Source organism: Necator americanus, chromosome V (assembly GCF_031761385.1).
Source record: "Necator americanus strain Aroian chromosome V, whole genome shotgun sequence".
In the NCBI taxonomy this organism is placed as follows: domain Eukaryota; kingdom Metazoa; phylum Nematoda; class Chromadorea; order Rhabditida; family Ancylostomatidae; genus Necator; species Necator americanus.
This window is the reverse complement of record NC_087375.1, coordinates 9,817,853-9,837,544: the sequence shown is the minus strand read 5'-3', so window position 1 is coordinate 9,837,544 and position 19,692 is coordinate 9,817,853. Positions and strand designations below refer to the sequence as shown.

General features: G+C 39.6%; 3 protein-coding genes across 6 annotated transcripts; all 3 read right to left on the bottom strand.

Annotated features, from left to right (window-relative positions):
• Positions 1 to 42: 42 nt before the first annotated feature.
• RB195_013440 (uncharacterized protein) lies at positions 43 to 507 on the bottom strand (the record flags this gene model as incomplete). Its single annotated transcript, XM_064203252.1, has 3 exons — positions 43 to 127; positions 247 to 313; positions 438 to 507. The coding sequence occupies 3 exons, from the start codon at positions 505 to 507 to the stop codon at positions 43 to 45; spliced, it is 222 nt and encodes a 73-aa protein (XP_064059133.1).
• Positions 508 to 517: 10 nt separating this feature from the next.
• On the bottom strand, positions 518 to 10,475 carry RB195_013439 (uncharacterized protein; the record flags this gene model as incomplete). 3 transcript variants are annotated; one of them, XM_064203251.1, is made up of 31 exons in its annotated part: positions 518 to 576; positions 1,434 to 1,502; positions 1,564 to 1,792; positions 2,083 to 2,199; positions 2,263 to 2,329; positions 2,381 to 2,470; positions 2,843 to 2,948; positions 3,020 to 3,159; positions 3,220 to 3,302; positions 3,365 to 3,475; positions 3,676 to 3,806; positions 3,870 to 3,990; positions 4,374 to 4,457; positions 4,532 to 4,634; positions 4,879 to 5,026; positions 5,384 to 5,435; positions 5,501 to 5,550; positions 5,608 to 5,637; positions 5,731 to 5,790; positions 5,851 to 5,904; positions 6,281 to 6,568; positions 6,650 to 6,772; positions 6,824 to 6,906; positions 6,984 to 7,059; positions 7,149 to 7,212; positions 7,361 to 7,413; positions 7,814 to 7,891; positions 8,827 to 8,868; positions 8,945 to 8,976; positions 9,514 to 9,547; positions 10,397 to 10,475. In XM_064203251.1, 31 exons carry the CDS (start codon positions 10,473 to 10,475, stop codon positions 518 to 520), a joined length of 2,856 nt encoding a protein of 951 aa, XP_064059131.1. The 3 variants fall into 3 exon arrangements, with proteins under 3 accessions (XP_064059131.1, XP_064059132.1, XP_064059130.1); XM_064203250.1 differs by having other exon boundaries at positions 5,740 to 5,790; XM_064203249.1 differs by having other exon boundaries at positions 5,608 to 5,790; positions 6,281 to 6,772.
• A 489-nt stretch (positions 10,476 to 10,964) lies between these two features.
• RB195_013438 (uncharacterized protein) lies at positions 10,965 to 18,191 on the bottom strand (the record flags this gene model as incomplete). 2 transcript variants are annotated; one of them, XM_064203248.1, is made up of 18 exons in its annotated part: positions 10,965 to 10,981; positions 11,108 to 11,240; positions 11,343 to 11,486; positions 11,883 to 12,060; positions 12,113 to 12,300; positions 12,435 to 12,545; positions 12,659 to 12,742; positions 13,533 to 13,682; positions 13,800 to 13,942; positions 14,803 to 14,938; positions 15,064 to 15,177; positions 15,256 to 15,355; positions 15,662 to 15,765; positions 15,843 to 15,992; positions 16,084 to 16,224; positions 16,796 to 16,972; positions 17,905 to 18,055; positions 18,118 to 18,191. In XM_064203248.1, 18 exons carry the CDS (start codon positions 18,189 to 18,191, stop codon positions 10,965 to 10,967), a joined length of 2,295 nt encoding a protein of 764 aa, XP_064059129.1. The 2 variants fall into 2 exon arrangements, with proteins under 2 accessions (XP_064059129.1, XP_013294749.1); XM_013439295.2 differs by lacking the exon at positions 10,965 to 10,981 and having other exon boundaries at positions 11,061 to 11,240.
• Between the last annotated feature and the right edge of the window lie 1,501 nt (positions 18,192 to 19,692).

Below are 19,692 nucleotides of genomic sequence, written 5' to 3'. Positions count from 1 at the left end.
ACGAGACAGAAATACAAATAAAGAAGAGGTTCCATACAGAAATCAACCAGACAAAGGAAAACAAAAACTATTTCGGGTTTTTGAAGCAGTCTCAAAGTGGTCCAAAGCAATCGAAACTGATCCGTTTCTAAGAACACCATATCAATATGGAGTGTAAAAGAATTATTTCTGATTCCTTACTCCAAAATTTCATTTTCGACCGCGAAGTTTTATACTAGAAAACGCGATTGAGTTTACTGCACTTACGATCTTCGCGAACGAAACCGCAGAAATAATTCTAACGAGCATCCCACGAGCTGCATGTTATGTAGGACTGAAATTCATACTCAGACTACTGCAAAAATAAAAATGAAAACCGTGACGTATACTGTATTTGTGAATACGAAAATATCGGCATGGAATGAGGAAAAATCATATAATGTGAGACAATGACGTACAATTTGCAATGTTGAGGAGTGATCCTTGATCATCAACATAAGAAAGAGTAGACGTCGGATTCCACACCATCCGACATTGATCACCAATCGCCATCATCGCCATCATCATCAGCAGGATTTTTCTCCTCTTTTGTTTTCTCTACAAAAGAGATGAACAACGAGAGGAAGTGCTTTGATCCTGGCATTGCTGTAGGTTTACTGAAAATACAGGGGCGGACCTCACCTGCTGACATCTACGAATTTCCGTGCAGAGTTGTAGTATGTTAACGTTTGATGTGAACGATGATTACGATCACGTTATAGAAGAAGGATTCCATCCGTTAGAAAACAAAAAAAAAATACCGCTAGTACAAAAAACCGCGGGACAAGTACTCTCGAAAGGTACGGCTTTTTTTGCATAGCTTAAATCTTAAATCGAGAGCAGCACCACAGTCGCTACTAAAAATACATCGAACTCGTTTGACAAAAGGTGCAGAACGTTCTCGAAAACTTTGTTCACAAACCAAAATGAAATGAAAGGGAGAAAATAAATATATGAACGAAAGTAAAGAATTCTGAATGAAAATAAATTATGTGATGGGTTGAAGCTGAAAGATTGAAGAGAAGTACTCTCACGGGTAAACTTCCACACATTAACCATTAAAATTAATTGATTTAACCATTCAAGGGTCAACATTAAAAGACGTCCGTGATGTCTTTGGTTCACAAAGAGCACTTTAATGAACACAAAAATTGAAAGTTGCTAAAGGTTATTGAACATTTGAGCTGCATATCTTAATTGTGCCCAGAGTTCGCCACAGGTTCCATCGACAACAGTTGAAGTGCCACAAAAATAACAGGACACAGGACAGTATCAAAATTCATGGTAACCATATGATTGCATGGCAAGAAAACAGTTTTGACGATGGTAAAATAACACGGATTAAACATTTGCGCTTCCAAAGAAAAAAAAAGCAGATGACTTCAAGCAAAAGCTAGATGGACATAAATTAGTACCTTTATTAGACAATTCTTCTACAGCAGGGTTAATTGATGCATTATTGTCCTGCTTGTCCATCTTCGGTCCTAAACGAAAATGTATAATTACAACATTCCCAAGTTATTTTATCTCCACCAAATCCTAAACCTTCTCCGAATCCTCCTCCTCCGTCACCACCACCGAAACCACCTCCTAATCCTCCAAATCCACCTCCACTGCCGAAACTGTTTTCACCGAAGCCTCCTCCAAAACTTGAGCTGGTGCCAAACCCGCTTGTTCCACCTACTGCAGCTCCAAACCCAGCTCGACTGAAGCTGTCCGTTTTGCAAAGTTCTTCTAGCCATTGTGGAACTTCCTGTCCACTTTCTCTGGCTACCTAGAAGAACATGTAAATTTTACGTATACCTGAAAAAATAAAGGAAAATGCTCCAATTGAAGGACAAACAAAAAAAGGATTGAGGCATTTCTTTGAGATGGAGAAGATTGGTGCAACTAGTAGAAAAAGTAGAAAACATCACAGATATTTGTAAAATAGTGAAAAAACAACTACCTGCCTGGGCAGAAAACGTTAGTGTAGCGATATTTTCGGATGTAGACCAAGCAAACAAAAAATACTTCGGAGGAACAATGTGGAACAATTTTGTCTCGCAATACGATACAACTTACATCAACCATAAGTTTCATGGCATCTCGATCGTTAAATCCTGAGTCGACGAATGTTATCGCTACACCGTTATACAACCGTCCTGTACGTCCAATTCGATGGATATACTTGTCGCGGGCCTAAATATTGCTTCTTCCTGTAAAACATGGGGGAAATAATGGGAAAACGAAGAAGACGTTCACCTCTTCAGGTGAACCATTCGGCATGTCATAGTTAATTACTTGTTCCAATGCAGGAATATCCAGACCTCTAAAATACGAAAATCATGCTACTGCATTGCAAATATTGATGAAATTGTACCGTTGACAGACATCTGTTCCAACCAAAACAGTGACGACTCCTTCGCGGAACTGCTTTATCACTCGTTCACGTTCATTCTGCGGTCGATCGCTTAAACAAGAAAAAAAAATCACTTTTTTAACGCTTTTTCTCCTTTTCTTAACTAATTTCACAACAATTTCTATCGCTTCAGATTTTGCCATGTCATTTAAACTCGATGATGATGAACAATCAAACGACGTTGAAGATAATGAGACAAGAAATACAGTAACAACAGGGAAAAAAAAACTATGGAGTTGGCTTGTCATACACTGTCCTTCACAGTGGCCCCAATAATGTTACGATAGCTAATAGCTTTCTTTCCTTGGAATATTGTGTACTAACGATCTCAAAAAGGTTCTTAGTGACATGTTCAGAAGCTTTAGAACAATGAAAAATGTTCGTTCAAAAGGATTTCACGAAACCACATAAATTCCTGCACACCCGTTAATGCTAGCTGCTTTTATTCCTTTCCCTGTTAGCATAAAAGCGACGAAATCGGCCTGCTTCTTCGTGCCAACAAATACCAGAGTACGCATAACAGTCCCGTCTGAAAAATTGGAGAAAAAATCCTAGTTCTTTTCCACAACGGTATAATACCTTTAAAAATGTAAATTTAACCTCTAGCTAGCTTATCTCGTTGCTCTTCAAGCATTCCGAAAAGTTGTTCGTTTTTGCCGCACACTCCATCAGCACGAATGAACTGCTGACTAACACGATTATTTGCCCGTCCTCGAGCCCCGTTTGATATTTTGACGAAGCTGTAAAAATAAGCTTTTCAAAGCTTCAGATGCCATATTAGAGTACAAGATTCAACGCACTTCCTTTTCAAAACTTCTCCAGCAAACCGCTCTACATTCGGTGGGAATGTTGCACTAAATAGTAGTGTCTGCCTGGCTTCCACCTTAAGGGCATGCTAGTGGATTCAAGTAGATTTATAGTAAATTTATACAGATGAAGGAATACCGGTGGAAATACTGGGTTCCTAAGAATCGATTCCAAATGACTGTCTCTTCCGTCTCTGAGGAGCATATCGGCCTCGTCAAGTACAAGAAACTTCACCTTGGTCACATTCACCTGAAGCGTAGAACACCTCACGGTTATAAGGAAACCGCACAGTAATGGAATAGGTTAAAGAAGAATGAAGAAGTCATGAAAGCGTTAAAAAAATAATCTACTCTTTGAAAAGAAGTTTTAACGTTCTTTAACATGAAAGCAACTGAAATGAAGCGATGCTTGAAGCAAAATTTGTGAGAAAAAGTCTCGTTGCAACATACATCTCTTTTTTGAATGAAATCCATGAGACGTCCGCTCGTTCCGATAAGAACATCACAACCTTGGTGGATATCTGATAGGTTCTTCCACCTAGGTATTTCGCCGTACGCAACGCAACATTTTACATCCGTTTCTAGAATTTCATTTGTTTTTCAATAAAAAAGGATATAATCGAACGAAGAGATGAATTCCTTACCGAAGGCATGCTTTCTAAACGAATCAAACAACTGTTTCGCTAGTTCTCGGGTCGGGGCAACAACTAAGGCTAGAATTTTACCTCCTCTACTATCGCGTGCGTTATCGTCCAGACTCATTATCTAAAAATAGTTAGAATACTACAAAAAAAAAGACCTTGATCACGAACTGACAAAAGAACATGAAAAATTCAGATCATTACTTTTCGATTTGAATACTGTTACTCTGAACATTCCGTGAGAACGAAAAGGTTCTTTTAACCAAACTAATAGCAAGAAAACTTCATTTCCCATGGTTCTCGTTCCCAGTAGCAAAAAGTTTTCTATGAAATTCTGTCGGTTAGTGACGAAATTTTCTAGTCTGACAGCTAAAACACTTTTTTTTTGCAGCTTTCTAAACAAAAAGCCTCACCTTGAAAAGCAATGGGATGTGGTTAACAATAACTGCTAGATGTCATAAAATAAGAAGAAAGCTCAATGGGCTACTAAACAGCTTACTAACTTACATAATGAAGGATAGGCAGAACAAATGCTGCTGTTTTCCCTCCACCCGTCTCCGCATGGCCCATAACATCTTTGCCACGTAGAATCTGCAACTACCCTATGAAGGACTTGAAAAAAAAGAGAAATTCAAGAAAGCTGTCTCATAGAAGAAGAAGCATACCAGTGGTATTGTTGCTGCTTGAATAGGGCGAACGAAGGAGTATCTACACTTCTCCAAACAAGTTTTGATTAGCTGGGGATGTAATCCGCTATTCTCCCATGTGCTGTAAAAGAATTGCTGACAACGGTGAAAGCAGAATGACCATCGAATCTAAACATTCTACTTGTATTTTTGACTGGATAAGGGTAATGCCTGTGTCAACCGATGTTAGAGGGAGACTGATGATAAGTAATAGATATCACATCCTTTGAAAAATCATCTATCCTTCTACACAACAAGATCTTCACAATTTACCTGTCTAAGGAAGCCCATACTAAGCTGAAAAAAAAGAAAGGACAAAATCATACCTAATCTGGAGATTCTCGTCATCACCCTCGGTGGTGACAGGATCATCTTGGTCTTTTTGAAAATGTTCTGCGTTCAGTGCATCACGTTCAAATAACGTCTCAATCGAATTCACTTCAGGATTCCAGTCTCTTGGAGCGCGCTTCTTTTCTGTTGAAACAAATATCGGGAACGCTTATAGTACTTCAGAATGTCTCAGAGTAGAACTTTAACAACAGATTAGAAGCGTTTACTGAATTGCTACCAACACGTAATTCCGATTTCCCTTGGTAGTTCGAAGATTCAAACGAATTAGGACAAACAAGCTGAGAGGTATTATACAGAATGAACTACACTGAGCCTCTGCGACGCTACTGTCATCACTAAGATCGCCTGACCGTGAAATTTATGAATTTTTAAGAGCACATGCGACTGTATCGTAATGGTCGCAATGCGGCCATTCGTATTTTCGTTGTACTATTTTATACGAGCTCCCTCGGAGCTGAAACTAACAAAAAAAAAACGAACCTTCAACTCCCGTTCCACCAGCGATAAACTCCCTGTATCCCTGTCGATCTCGCTGAAATATCGACATCAGTGCAAACATACGAAGAAAATAGGAAACTATTCAGACTTCAAACTAACGTCTGCTCTTGTGAAACTTCCAAAGCCAGAAGAGTGACCACCACCAAACCCTGAGGAGTTGTTCTCATCAAACCGAGATCCACCAAAACCGAACGATTTGCCTTCACCAAAGGAAGAGTCGTTGCGGCCGCCAAATCCTGAGCCAAACTCATAGCTATTGCCTTCTCCAACTCCTCTGTTTCTCTCGTAACGAGAGCTTTTTTGATCGCCACGAAATCCACTTGAGGTACCAAAATCACTTCCAAATCCACCACCATCATCTCGTTTGTTGAATTCTTTTCGACTACCACCTTGAAAAAAATCTATATGAGGCAAGCAAAATCTAAACACAGCATGAAAATAGAACTGACGGCTCCGATCACCGTAACGATTGTCTCCGTAAGAGTCCTCAGCATACCGGTCATCTAAAAATCGTCCAACTACAAGATGTAATTGAAGAACGTCGCAAATGACAATTAACATGACTCAAAAACTTGACAACTTTTTTCACCCTTCTCTTAAGGGTGCAATTATCATGGGCCCAGAACACTTGAGATTTGAATTATTATGTTACAAGTGGTACAAATTTACAAAAGAGATGAGACAACGATTTTGAATTCTGCACTAAAAATTTGCGGTGTGGTGGCCACTCAGCAGAAATGTAGAGGCTGACTGTAACTATAGAGAGGAATCAAATGAAAACAACGCACACTTGCTGCCTATCTCCATTCTTTAAGGTTAACACAATACACCTAGTGACCAGGTGCAAAAAAAAGAGCACAACATGGAGAAACCACTCACCACGTCTCGGCTGGAAGCCTATTTCATTACGACCTCCTCTGCGGCTACGATCAGTCGGTGAATTTCTTCGATTCCTTTCAAATATTCCGCTATTCTCTCGTTGAAAACCAAACCCACCACCACTGTTTCTGTCACCGTCGTATTGATCATTAGCATATCGATTTTGTTCTACTTTCCTGCTAGCAAAGCCATCATCATCAAAGCGCCTTCGACTGTCACCTAATGGTCTTCCTCTGTCATTGAAGCTGTCACTACCAGAAACTCCGCGATTATAGCCTCGCCCCGCTTCTGGATGTCCGAATTCATTGAAACCATGCTTTTGAAAAGCTTCCCTACGATTGAATCCTGTTCCGTTGTTCTGATACTCACGAGGATCATCTGACCGAAGACCTCTTCCCTCACGTCGATCGTGTTGAAAGTAGTCACGAGTTTCTCGTTGAGAGTTGCGGTCCCTCCCGTCTGCGTCATACTCTCTTCTATTCGAAGGACGATCTGGATTTCTATCAAAACCGGAGCGCCGAATTCCTTGATAAGAGTCATCACCTCGATTATTGGTGTAATTTGAACTTCTGATGACATTCTTCCTGCAGTCATTTCCCCAATCATCATCTCTTTCAGAAAATGAGCTGAAGAAAATTAGATGTTATTGAAAATACATTTTCGAATGAAATAAGCTCTTCTAGAGGTGCAAAAAACCACTTACTCTCCTCTATTTCTACGTTCTGATTGATACCCTCGACTGTATCCATCTTGTCGATTATCCCGTCCAGGGTTACTGCCTAACAACGAACAATGTGAAAAGTTTTTTACAAGCACTGTAGAGAAAGGCAACGTATGACGTAGAAGGGTAAGTTACTGAACAAATTACCGAAACCGTCTTCATTTCCTTTCATCATACTTCTACCAAAGGCAGGAACTTCACCACCAAAACGCTAAATAAAATCTTATCTGTTCCTGTGATGAATGAAATGTGGCCCAGCACAGCCCAAGATTTATTTAATTCATTTATGATCGTATCGTAGCATGAAAACCTTTAGAAAAATAAAGTGGAGTAAAAGAGCTAAAGACGTGGAAACGTACCTCATTACGTTGTCCAGAACCTTCTCTATTTCTTATGAAAGGACGGCTGTTTTCTAAAAGAGAATTATTAAAGGAACTCCCAGAAAATAACATATTCCATCTGAGACTAACCATTAATGAAATCTTAGACATCTGTTCTACCTTCGAAAATAAAAGGTGAGATGTGAGAGCAGACACTTATTTTTTATCACTTATCTATCCAAAGTGACGCACTTTCTCTGCTTTTTTGTTCCGTACTGCGGTTGAACATACGTTGCGACCATCCGGATGAACATAATTGACGTAAGGTCAAGTGTTCAAGGTTAAATTCTGTGTTGTGCTTATGCTAATGTGAACAGATTTTCAGACGTAATTCAAAAACGACAGCAACCAAATGGACATAGCTTTACACGAGAGGAACAAAGTTAAGAAGTGTCGCATAGTACAGAAGAGCAAAGAGAAATGATAGAAAACCTCTCTCAGATTCCCTAGGTGCTGAAAATCTGCTACGGCCATTGCCTTCTTGTTGACGAACATCATCTGATTGTCTTCCTGAAAAGCAGTAGCATATGCTCACACTGATTTCCTCTTAAAAAATGTAATGCAATTAAAAGGATTGGAATGTATTCAGTATAGATTCTCTCTAAGCGACATACTTTACTATTGCGCTTAGATTTAACTATAACAGAATGATTTCAGCTTCTAACCAGTGAAAAGCTGTGCGTAAAATCAGCGCAGTTAAAGGCAGCATACCACGACCACGAATCTGGGGTGGTACGGATTTCAGGTGGAGTATCCGTATACGGGGTCGTAGATCATGGAGACGGGAGTAGTTCCGCTCATCTCTCCATGCGTCACTGCAAACAGCCGCCTTCACAGTGCTGTTTTGTACGACGCTATCTATTGCAATGCTCCACCCCTTGCGCCGCTTCCGCCGTGCGATTCGTTGAAAATCAATTCGGACTGTCCCGATAGGCAGTAAGGGACGCTATGCGTGCAAGGTTGGCGCTCAGCAATAGAAGGCATCGAACAAAACAGCATTCATGGGTCGGGTGCTTGCAGTGATGCGGGGAGAAATGAGCGGAACCACCCCGCTCTCCACAATCTACGACCCCGTATACGAATACTCCACCCAATAATACTAGCGCTTTACACAAGAGCAACAATTCTGAGAGAATCTAGACAAGAAAACGTCTTTCCTTTCGAAATCTCGATGATATGTAGGAACATTCTGAAATATACAAAAAGTCCAACAGGTAGCCTTTCGAAGTCTACTCAAGCGGTAGCGTCTTAGGAAAAAAAAAACAGATGAGATTAATTGTTATTCAAAGTATGCTTATTTCAAGCTCCTTGAGTGGAGAAAACGTGAAGATGCGCATACTTGCAAACGGATCGGTAAAACGAATATATGAATATGAACAAGAGGGTTGAAGGTAATAGTAGCAAAAAAAAGAGAAGTTCATATAAAATCAGGAAAAGACACTTACGAAATTCACGATCTTGACTGTCGTCATTGAATCTACGAGAGCCTAAAAAAGTAAAAATCTGCAATAACCAAAAGAGAGCACCGCGAAAATTAGAACTTATGGTTCCAGCGGTACTCGCCTCCTGGTTGGCTGTCATTGCCAAAACCGCTCCTGAAAAAAGTGACTAAAATCTCTTGCAGTAGCTGATCAGTCTGAAACGAGGTAGAAAAAAAGGAAAGCTCTCTTCAGAAAATAAAAGCTTGCGTAACCAATAATTACTCCAGATAGTGTAAAGAATTTAAAAAATCCATTAAAAAAAGCAGTATTCTCAAATCCCTTACTAATGTTCCTCAAGTAAAGTACTATAGTAGCAAAAACATGAGAAATATAAATCATCTTGTAGAATATATGTAAACGATTATTCGTTAAGTGAAACTCCAACAAATAACTACGCAATACAGTACTTTCCAATCCCAACTCTCATTAAAATGTGAGTTAATCAACAGGAAAACTGGCTGTTTGTTTGTCTGTTGTTCTTTTTTTTCAAATCAAAGAGTATCCACTACACCAGTCCTGTGGCCAAAAACGAGTGGGTCCGTCTACATTTTGCAGGTGGACTCGCCTGATTACGCAAGCTTTCTCAAAAAAATGTAGCAAAAACGAAGTGTTCACAATGTTTGACGAAAATACAAAACGGTGAAAGCTCACCTTGGTTCTTGTCGTCCGAAATTTTCTCCTTGACCTGAATAAAGAACCAAATTAGCCCACTTTGTATATGTATATACTCGAATTTCTAATGCAACGCAATAGCACCACACATAGAGACTTTCGTTTGCCATTAACAGATCAAACCGACAGTTTCGTTTGTGCAAGCCTAGCCTTCTGGTCAGTTAAAGGAACAATCCACAAAAAGAGCTAAAGGAAATTATATTGAATGAATCTTCCACTTTATATTCGGGATCCATCTAGAGAAAGATAGGGCTTCAGTAACAAGCTGCACAAATAGCTTTTAGCTTCATCACTTTTTTTTTTTTGGAAAAACAAGAAATACAGGAAGTAAGTCTTGGCGTGTATTAAACATGTACCGTAAAGTCAAAACGACATGAAGCATGGTGCAGCCGAGCGTAGCGGATAGGATCGAGTGAGGACCCCTTCTACCTGCTGCAGTTCGCGAAGGTCCCACTTCGATTCCAACCGCTACTTCCACTTCTGGTCAGTTATGTCAGAGCTTGCGCTCGAAACGGTCGCGCCGTTTCGAGCGCAAGCTCTGACATAACTGCACCGTGTTTCATGTCGTTTTGGCCCGACTATACAGTACACCAATGAAAGAATTGAACACACACATCACTCATTAGTAGAACTTCCTCGTGGAATATGCTCAGGAAGATTTGTGGAAGGTAATTTTTAAAGACTCGTATCTCGTATATTCAAAACATGCCCTACATCCTTGAAAGGAAACATCACACGGTAAATCTAGATCATCATCTAGTTAATAGGATCCACCTCCACCCACCAATTATGTCTAAGATACTTTCTTATAAACACTTAATACGAAAGCCATCTAATGCGAAACAGAGCTCGTTGAAACAACCTTGGAAACTTGAGTTGTCGTCCGTTCTTCTCCCAAAAGGAATTACAGCAGCAGTATTTACTCCTTCGCCAAAGCCCATTGAAACTATGAAAGAGAACTCTGTACAGAGAATATGTAAACACTCGTTATACAACGTTTTCCTTCAGGTACCACTCCACGAAGGTAAACGGTAAACGATGATAAAATAAACAAAAATTAATCTCGAAATAAGTTCATTTGAACATCAAAGCAAACGACTAAAACTTGTAAAGGCCCATGTTTGATGAAATTATATAATAACCAACGAAGCCCAATCACACTTAGGCTAGTAAAATATTATGTATGTACAAAAGAGCGACATTTATACTTTTCTAGTACTGAGTACATCGATCCAAGAGCAGTAAATCAAATTAAATGAATATCGCAAAAGAATTATACGGTTCGCATAATGTTGGAAAGAGAGAACGCTGTTTACCACTCAAAGGAATCGAAGAGATAATCTTATTTGTCTGTACAACAACGTGACTATTAAGAAAATACTACATCACCAGCCTCAAGGTACAAAATAATCACACAAACCGAGAACCAGTTATCGATCGAGCACTCCTGAAGATAACATAAGGGGCATTTTTACAAACAATCACTTTGAAAAAGTTACAACAATCGCGCCTAAACTTGCGATAATCTAAACGGGTGGTTTTTCGGGACTGGGTCGAGGTGATCCATTATTACCATTCTTGTTGCTAAGCGGAACTGTGACTTTAGGGTCGACATTAGGAATATCAAGCAATCCGTTTTTGCCCTCTTTCTGTGATTCAGCGGCTTCTTTTGATGACGCATTGTCGGCATCATCGATTGTAGGACCCTGCAACGAAGAATATTAAAACGATGGAGAAACTGAAGAGAAGTTCAGCTCTACAATACAAGATATATAATATATATATATATATATATACAAGATGGCAACCTGTGGCATGATCGGAGCGTCGAGGGACTCCATATTTTTGGCCAATTCTTCAACTTCGCACTCTTTTTTCAGCATTCCCACCATTGATGCAATTTGGGAAGCGGATAGCTTGAGATCACCATGTTTTTCAAGCAGTGCAATTACCTAAAGTTGGAAGTCTTAATCCACTCCATAATTTGACAACTAAAAGTGCATCTACATGTCAATCTAAATGTACATCCAGTTATTTTTACATCACAACTTCCTTCAGTTTTCTTTGCCCAACTGACCCCAACATGTCAGGCGAAAAATTTCTGTATGACAAGCATTCTCTCCTCTCTCTGTTCTTCCTAAAGCGCCTTATGGCGTGTCGGGCAAGGAAACACATCCGTAGTTAACAATTATTCTTCTAAGAAATTCTAAATATCCACAAAACATTACAACCAAGGAGAAGTATCCACTTCCTTTTCGTAATGTTATGAAGATTAACTTTTTACAATGTGTAAAGCTGTAAAGCCATGATTCCATATGTAATTTGGTAAGATACATCGGTAAACTCACTTCAAGGACGAGGTCAGCGTCGATAATACCATCAGCGTCTTGATCGATACTCACAAGAAGTTGCTCAATTCGTGAACGCCTCGCCTCCGCTTCCTTTGCAGACTCTCCGTCTTCAGCTGGCTTGCTTTGTAGCTTCGTTAAAGCGTCAATGAGATCTTGGACACGCACTTGTTTATCTCTGCAATCACCATTTGAAAAATCTAAGTGTGGAGGTGGAGTCTTCTCGTTACCTCTTTGCTGCAGCAGTCTCGCCCATCGCTGGATCTGCAATCGTCTCCTCTATCACTCTCTTTTCTTCTTCAAGTTTAGATACAAGTGTATCTACGTTGTCTATCATTGTGTTCAACTTCGTGCGAAGCCGCTTAGCAACTTTAGTTTCGGAGAATGCACTGTCCAATGCAGTAATCTCGACAAGATCCTGAAAATTTGACTTTTACTCATCACCTAATCGCTTAGGTGTGATTTGTAAACTCTATAACATTTTCAACAGTTTTTTTTTGCTATAATTCCAACCCAACCTTGCAAGGAAAGCAGCGGAACAAAAACGCTTACCTCAGAATGTTCGATTGCTTTCTCCTTCAATTCCAGAATCTCATTCTTAGCTTCATGTATGGGTCCCCCTACAAGAATCTGCTCGATTGAGGAAAGATCCTTAGCATCTACCTGTAACAAACTGCTAGAGACTACAGATAAGAATGAGAAGCAGATCGTAAATACAAATGGATAAATGTGGAGTATGAACGAAACAAACAAAATAACCATGTCGGAGAACTAACCGTGCTCTCGGAAGGCGCAGCTTTTTCCATCTCCGTGCTACGAACAGCATCGACAGCTCCCTGCATCACATCTGCCAAGTCCTTCTGTAAAGGGAAGAATTATTAAGCGAAACAAAGTGTACTCGTACTACTACCAGGAGCTGATCCAGAAGATGGCAAATTAGTAACTCTTTCACATGAAAACGAAAGGTGAATGGGTGATGATACGCAAAGAGCCAGCAATTAGAATCGCAGTGGGACCACCACAAACTGCAGCTGAGAATGGTTCTAGCAAAGGTACCTCTTCATCTTAACTGCTATGTGCTATGCTCCACCGCACCGCTTTAAGCGAAAACGCTGTTGCAACTGCACCAAGGTTCAGGTAGTTTTGACTAGAGTGTGATGTAATGGAAGCATGAAGAAAGATATAATGAGTGCAGTTCCGTCGCGAGTAACGTAGCAAAGCGCAAATGAGACTTAAAAAACGACATGATTCTGCAGAATACTCAGATGATGGAAGGACTGTCATCCCAGTTATGTGAAAGACGTTCAGATAAAACGGAGATTCCCATTAATAAACGAAATCGTAGCGAAATAAGCGTTAAGGATCTTAGCCGTGTTACGTGTAGTTTACGTTCCCGAAAGCAACAAAATATGCAAACTAGCGAAAATGAAATGAAAATGAGAGCGAAAATAGAGTTTTGTTCGCTTTGCTAAGAACTGAATCTACAAAACTGTTTAAACCAAGGGACGAAAATGGAGCTGTAGCACAAAATCTGGTATTCCTTTCATTTAGTACAATATATGAACAGGCGGCTGAATTACTGTTCCAATAGAATCAAACAAAATTCCATTTGCTTTTCCTAAAACAATCATTGACCACGAAATCACTCACCTTCGTGGCCTGTAATGCTTCAGATGCAGCAACTGCAGCGTCAGCAATCTTCTTAGAGGTATCCATAGCAGAAGCCGATATCGATGCTATGACATCAGCAGGAGTACGAGCTTTTTCCTCATCAGTTTTCAACAGCACAGCCTTTTGCTTCTGTTAAAAATAAGAACAAGTAAGATACAAAGGAATCAAAGAATAATAAGAATCAAAGGACTGTAAACTTCAGAATAAAAACCAGTTTCTATAGGAAAATAATAATATGGAGGTTACATCTTCTTCTTTCTTCTTTTCTTCCATCGCCTTCTCCTTAGCAATAGCTTCTTCAATTTGTTTGATAAGATCAAGTCTGGCTTTGTGATCCACTTTTCCACCTTCCATTTCAGTTAGCTTTTGCCGTGCGCTTTCAGCGATCCCTAAAGGTCTCGATTAGGTACAAAATAGGAAAAAAAGAGCTTTGTGGACAATGGGGGAAATCAAGTACTTACTAATACTTAAAACAAAACTCTCACGTGATAAATATGTTAGTCTCCATTTTGACAACCTCTATAATAAATGGCGTACGCAAATAAACCGTATGAGTCGGAATAAGAACCCTGACAATACACTTAAATGTCTGCCCAACAAAAAAGAAAAAGGTTTAAGCCGGTAGGATTAAACGGATAATTCGCTGCTGATCCTCAAACATTTCGTCCAAAAAAAAACTTTCCCAATATTATTTTAGATGCAGCAAGGAACCATTATTTCAAGGTTGCAAGTCATAACAACTTAAGTGCTAATAGTGTAATGAACATTCAATAATAAGCAATACTTTTGGTGAGATTTCAAAAATAAAATGGCTACGTTCTCAATTAATCAGGTGTAGTGTACTCCTCAATCCAAATATCCAACAGGAGAAAAGAGTTTCATCTTAAGTTAACATATCTGTGAGGCTGTTTCAACGCTATTGGCTCTTCAGATATGTTAACGCAGAACTAATAACGAGTAAACACTGAAAAACTCTATCGTTCCTCCAAAAATCCAGCTTTACCCTTCTCAAAAGTTTGTCAACACATGAGAATGTCAATCTCCTATTTTCATAGAACCTACTGAGCTTCTTGTTCAGCGATTGCGCTGAAAGATGTGGACACTACGAAACTACAAATACAGTGGGAGAACTGTGAATTTAAAAAAAAATTGAAAAGTCGTTCGTCATGCTCGAGTTTACATTGCTATTTAGTCCAGAATTCTTAATAATAGTAGATAATCGGAATAGGTAAAACGAATGTAATCTCACCTTCAGGAAGAATTTGAACGAGTGCTTTCAATCTGTCAGTAAACGATATGTCCTCTGGCAAATATAGCGCCCTTGAGAGAAGTAAAAGCGATGGAGGAACCTTGTCATTGAGAGATAATTCTAACCATTGTTTGAGCTGCAAAACATCATCTTCTTCTGCGCAATGTGATCAGAAAAAATAAAGAAGCAATATGCGTAACAATAAATCAACGAGTGGGAACTGGGTTTAGTCGCAACATAAGATATTCAATAATTCTAAACCTGCTCTCGTAAACGATCTTCACTTAAGCCAACTGCACGCATTCCCCTCGCACGACAAGCTTGTTGTAAGTCGATAGTGCTCAAAGCTTCAACGCCGCCTTCACTCGCTATTTGCTGGAAAACCAACGCAAGTACTCAAATTTTCTCCTACTGAATTACAGCAAACGAACAAAAACGTTAGTAATGATTTACCTTATCATCAGCTTTCAGTTCACGTAACTTCATATGTAACATGAATCTGAGGATCTCTGGGCTACCAAGAGACTGGATAGACATCAATCGGCACAATGAACTAGAGAAATGAAAGTAACACTCGTGTATATCACATTTTATGCAGAAAAAAAGTAAAGAGAAATTCTTAGGCAAGTCAGCATTCCTTGAAAATAATATTCATGGAGAAGAATTATTGCTTGAAACGGATCTCAGATGACCGGGTCTAATACGTAGACTTTCACTTGTTGAGCTTTCAACGAGGCGGGAACTTTGTTAGAAACTTATTTTTATTTCCACGTTTTCACTTTCACAAACTTTCAATCACTTTTATGGAATTTACTTGCTGTTGACCAAAAACCAAATAAACGAAGAGAAGAAGACCTACCGTAACTGACTCATACTTAGGTTATCCAAAGTAAGCTCATCCTCGAAAAGTTTCGAAAACTTTATGAGGTCCTGATTTGAGACGTATCCGCCCTCGGAGCGCACCTGCATTTCCATTCACAAAAGGTGCAGTAAAAGAGAAGTGGTGAAACAAGAAACAGAGAAGGGATTCAAACACTTACTTTTTTGATAAACTGTGCGAACTCAAGTGCTTTTGAACCCTTCGGTTCAATAGCTCTGGATCTTCGTTCAAGCGCTATCTCCTCGATGGTATCTTGGAGGAATTTTGCCATTTCTACCTTCACTTTAAGCTGTTTTCGGAGTTTCTCTTCCTGAAAACTGAAGCCATTTACCAGAAAAGAGGAAACCTGTAGCAAGGAGTAGTTAGACCATGTTCTGAACTTTACTACATTAGTGACTCACTTGTTTGCTGCTTTCTTGGAATGTGCTAGGCAGCATATTCGGGAAGAGTTTGATGAAAATAGGCAAAGTGAGCTCCAGGAATGGTACTATTATGAATATTGAGAATGGCACGATTCGGAAAAGATCAGAAACGGTGCGGACCTAGAAAATGTTCTCAAGTATTTTCTACACTATATTGTCACCCAGTAACCTAAAATTTGCTACAGATAACTAGAAGCGGCTGTATGACTGTTGACAAATCATGCAATGAAAATTTTAATCAAAATAAAATCAAAGCCTGTGGGCAAATATAGAGTTCTCAACCAAATTTCCCCTGATTGTCCCGTCCTGATATTGTCTGAAAGGTGTTTGTTCCGACAATAATGAAACGCACCACTCTTTCTCAAAAGCTTATTCACTTACTAGAATAAGCTGGTGAGGAGCCCTAACTAACAGTCTGAGCGTCCTCGTCCGCTTGCTCGTGGACATAGCGCATACACAAAGGTGGAGCGTTTTCACATAATTTGTAGAGACAAACGCCGTTTTTCAGGGAGATCAAGAGGAATTAAGGGGATCACGTCCACACTCATGTTCCACGCCCCGAACTCTATGCTTGCCCGCAGAGACCTCAACATTGTTATGTATGTTTCGTGATACGTTCCTTTAAAATAGAAATCCAATGTCAATGAGTGCGGAAAAGCTAACAATTACCCTTGACTGAAGAAAAACTGACCAACTGCTGTCGCTCTCTTCTAGAAAGTGTATCACCACGGAGAAGACGCCACATGTATTTGGCACTAAGCCTCGTTTCTAAGGCAAGAAGACGAAAACCGTGGTAGTAGTGCTTGAGCTCATCCACAACTCTCTGCGTCAAGCTGGCTTTCTTCTCTGGTGCAGCTTTCGCGGGAACCTAAAGAAAAAAACCATCCTTCAAAAAAAAAAGGATAAAAACAAGAGAAGTGGTGGAACTGCCGTAGACCGCCTACTTGCGAAGACAGTTTACAGGTGTTCTTAGATTGTTTCTAACGGAAATAAGAGCTCGAATAAAAAAAAAGTAGAATAAAGCAGATGAAGGAAAGACTATAAATACTTCCTTATTCCTATTCAAACATGAATTTAGCATGTGTGTACTATCATTTTATTCGATTCTCTTAACAGATCAATAGGTAGAAATAGAGATAAGAATCAATAGACAATTACGAGGACAAGTGGAGTGAGAGAATGGGAACTAATAACTTTCAACCTCGCTTACCATATATAACGTGCATTTTTTTTGCACATCATCACTTAGTGGACAGATACCGTATCGTAATAGCAAGTTAGGCGTCATTCTAAGAGTTGTAACTTTGCTTCTAGGCAAAGTCATTCTCCAATTCGCATCCTGATGTTTATTTAGACTTACGAGCCGGTATATCGGGTCTGATGATTCGTGAAGACAATGAAGCAAAGAACAAGGAGGCTAAATCTGGATCTGGGTACAGTCCTTTGTGCAAACTGTTTTTAAACGGTTGGATAACAATTTAACCCATCGGATCAGCGACGCCAGTCCGAGACTAACTAGCGGAAGCCTTAATTCTAAGCCTCTCTTCTCTTCTCTCTTTAACCGAACTACTACTGTAGAGGAAAAGTATTCAAATTCGCAGTTCCACATCTCTGCGGGCAATAATTTAAGACATTCGAGACTGCCAAAAAAACAGTAATCCCTCTAACTACCTAAGTACTCTGTGCTACCTAAAAACAAGTTTTGGTTTAGAAAGGACGAAACATTTCCTTGAAAAAAGAGAGAGTTCAGGAACAGCCAGACATCAAAAACCTTAGTTATAAAAATGACGAAAATGTTACCAGTCGTCTACGTGCTTCTTCATCCTGTTGCAGCAAATCGTCCTTGAGCATCTTCAGAGTGTACTCAACTTTGCTTCGATCTGTAGAAGCGTAGCGCAAGCTCACTTGAAGCAAATATCTTTCTGACAAAGCAGCAGGATGCATTCGAGCACTAAATATGGTTTATTCACACGAGAATCGTTAACTTCCTAAACAATCCACAAATGGACAAACCATAATGTAGGATTTATGCCCTGAAACACAAGGCGTCCAAGCTGGGACGTACGTCGATACTGCCGGAACACCATGGTTCTCTGATCAGCCCGATTCGGCGAAGAATTGAATGTGAAAAATTAAATCGGAAGGTAAACAAGCTGAACTCGTGCTCAATGTGTTGTCCGTTTCCTTCTTGATCGACTTATGCTGTAAAAGAACATTACGAACTTTTGAAGAGGTTGAAGGCGAAGATTGTGCACGAATATTTCTCGGTTGTAAAAGTGTAATAATGCACGCGTTAATCATAGAATGGAGCATGGAGGAATAAAAATGCAGACGAATAATAGCTTTGAGAATCAATGAATAGCGACCAATCACCAACTGGGAGCCTGCCAACTGCAAAAGATACGTTTTTCTCTCACCGCAAAAAGAATGAAAAAAAATCGCTTGCGAACGCACTGAGAAGGAAACAAGAGAGGATCAACAACGTTCTAGAAATGAGTACGGCACCTGTCACGAATCAGGAACATTCTAAATCAAGGGGACCAAACATAAGAAACCTCTTCAAGTGCTGTCTATATCATAAATAGTGAAGAGCTACGAAGAAAAAGGAAAATGGGAATATTTTCCCAATGTTTACAGAGAATTCTGGAAAACTCAACAATAAAAACTGGCAAATTTAGAGGCAATCAGGTTACCCCATTGACTAGTGAAAAGAGGGTCCGTTATAAGGAAAGGTGCGATAGGGAGGAGCGGGACTCTCCTAAGGTGAAGGGGTCTGGCTCATGGGGTGCAGCTCAAGTGATGAGGATCCCTTCGCCAGCCGTCCAAAAGTGAAGGGGGTGTTGCACCGGGTCCGACTATCGCATGTATGGTTATAGGATCCGGTGTTCAGGAAAAAAACAAATTTTATGCGCAGTAAGATGAAGCAGATATTTTGTGTGAGATCAGATCAATAATAATAATAAGCATATAAGATAAGGATAAGTTGAATTTTGTCGCGATTCGATACAATTGTTATGTTGATGCTTTTAGTGTCGTTAGTGTTATGATAATGTTAGCTGCAGTGGAGTGGACGGCAGTAGTACCACAATCCCAAATTTAGATCTAAAAAAACTGGAAGAAAAAGTGTACAAGAAAGCAAGAGCAGTTGACTTCAGTGTGGGCATCCACCGCAGCAAAGTGATTGAGCTAACCCACGACGAAAAAATATCGATCCTACAAATCAGTGATTTCAACACTTTCAGTAGAACTAAACAAAAAAGGCGACCGTGTGGGAGTTTATGTTTGTTGAAGAAATCCAACTCGACAAAAAAATGTAAGGGAAATGACAATTTATATTAGAATAAAGGTAATGAAAGTCCTGAGTAAATTGAGCGCAGCGTAATTTCGCAACACTACAAGTCATCATGTATACGTATCTCGATTGAAATTATGAAGGTCAAAACTATTCCTTTTCCAGGTGAAAATAACTCACAAAATAAAAATATACATATAGTTAGGATGAAAGGCAAAAAGAATGACTCAGAGAACGGTCACAGCAGCAGCATGTCACGTTAAACAAATGAAAGAACGATCGTTGCATTGGAAATC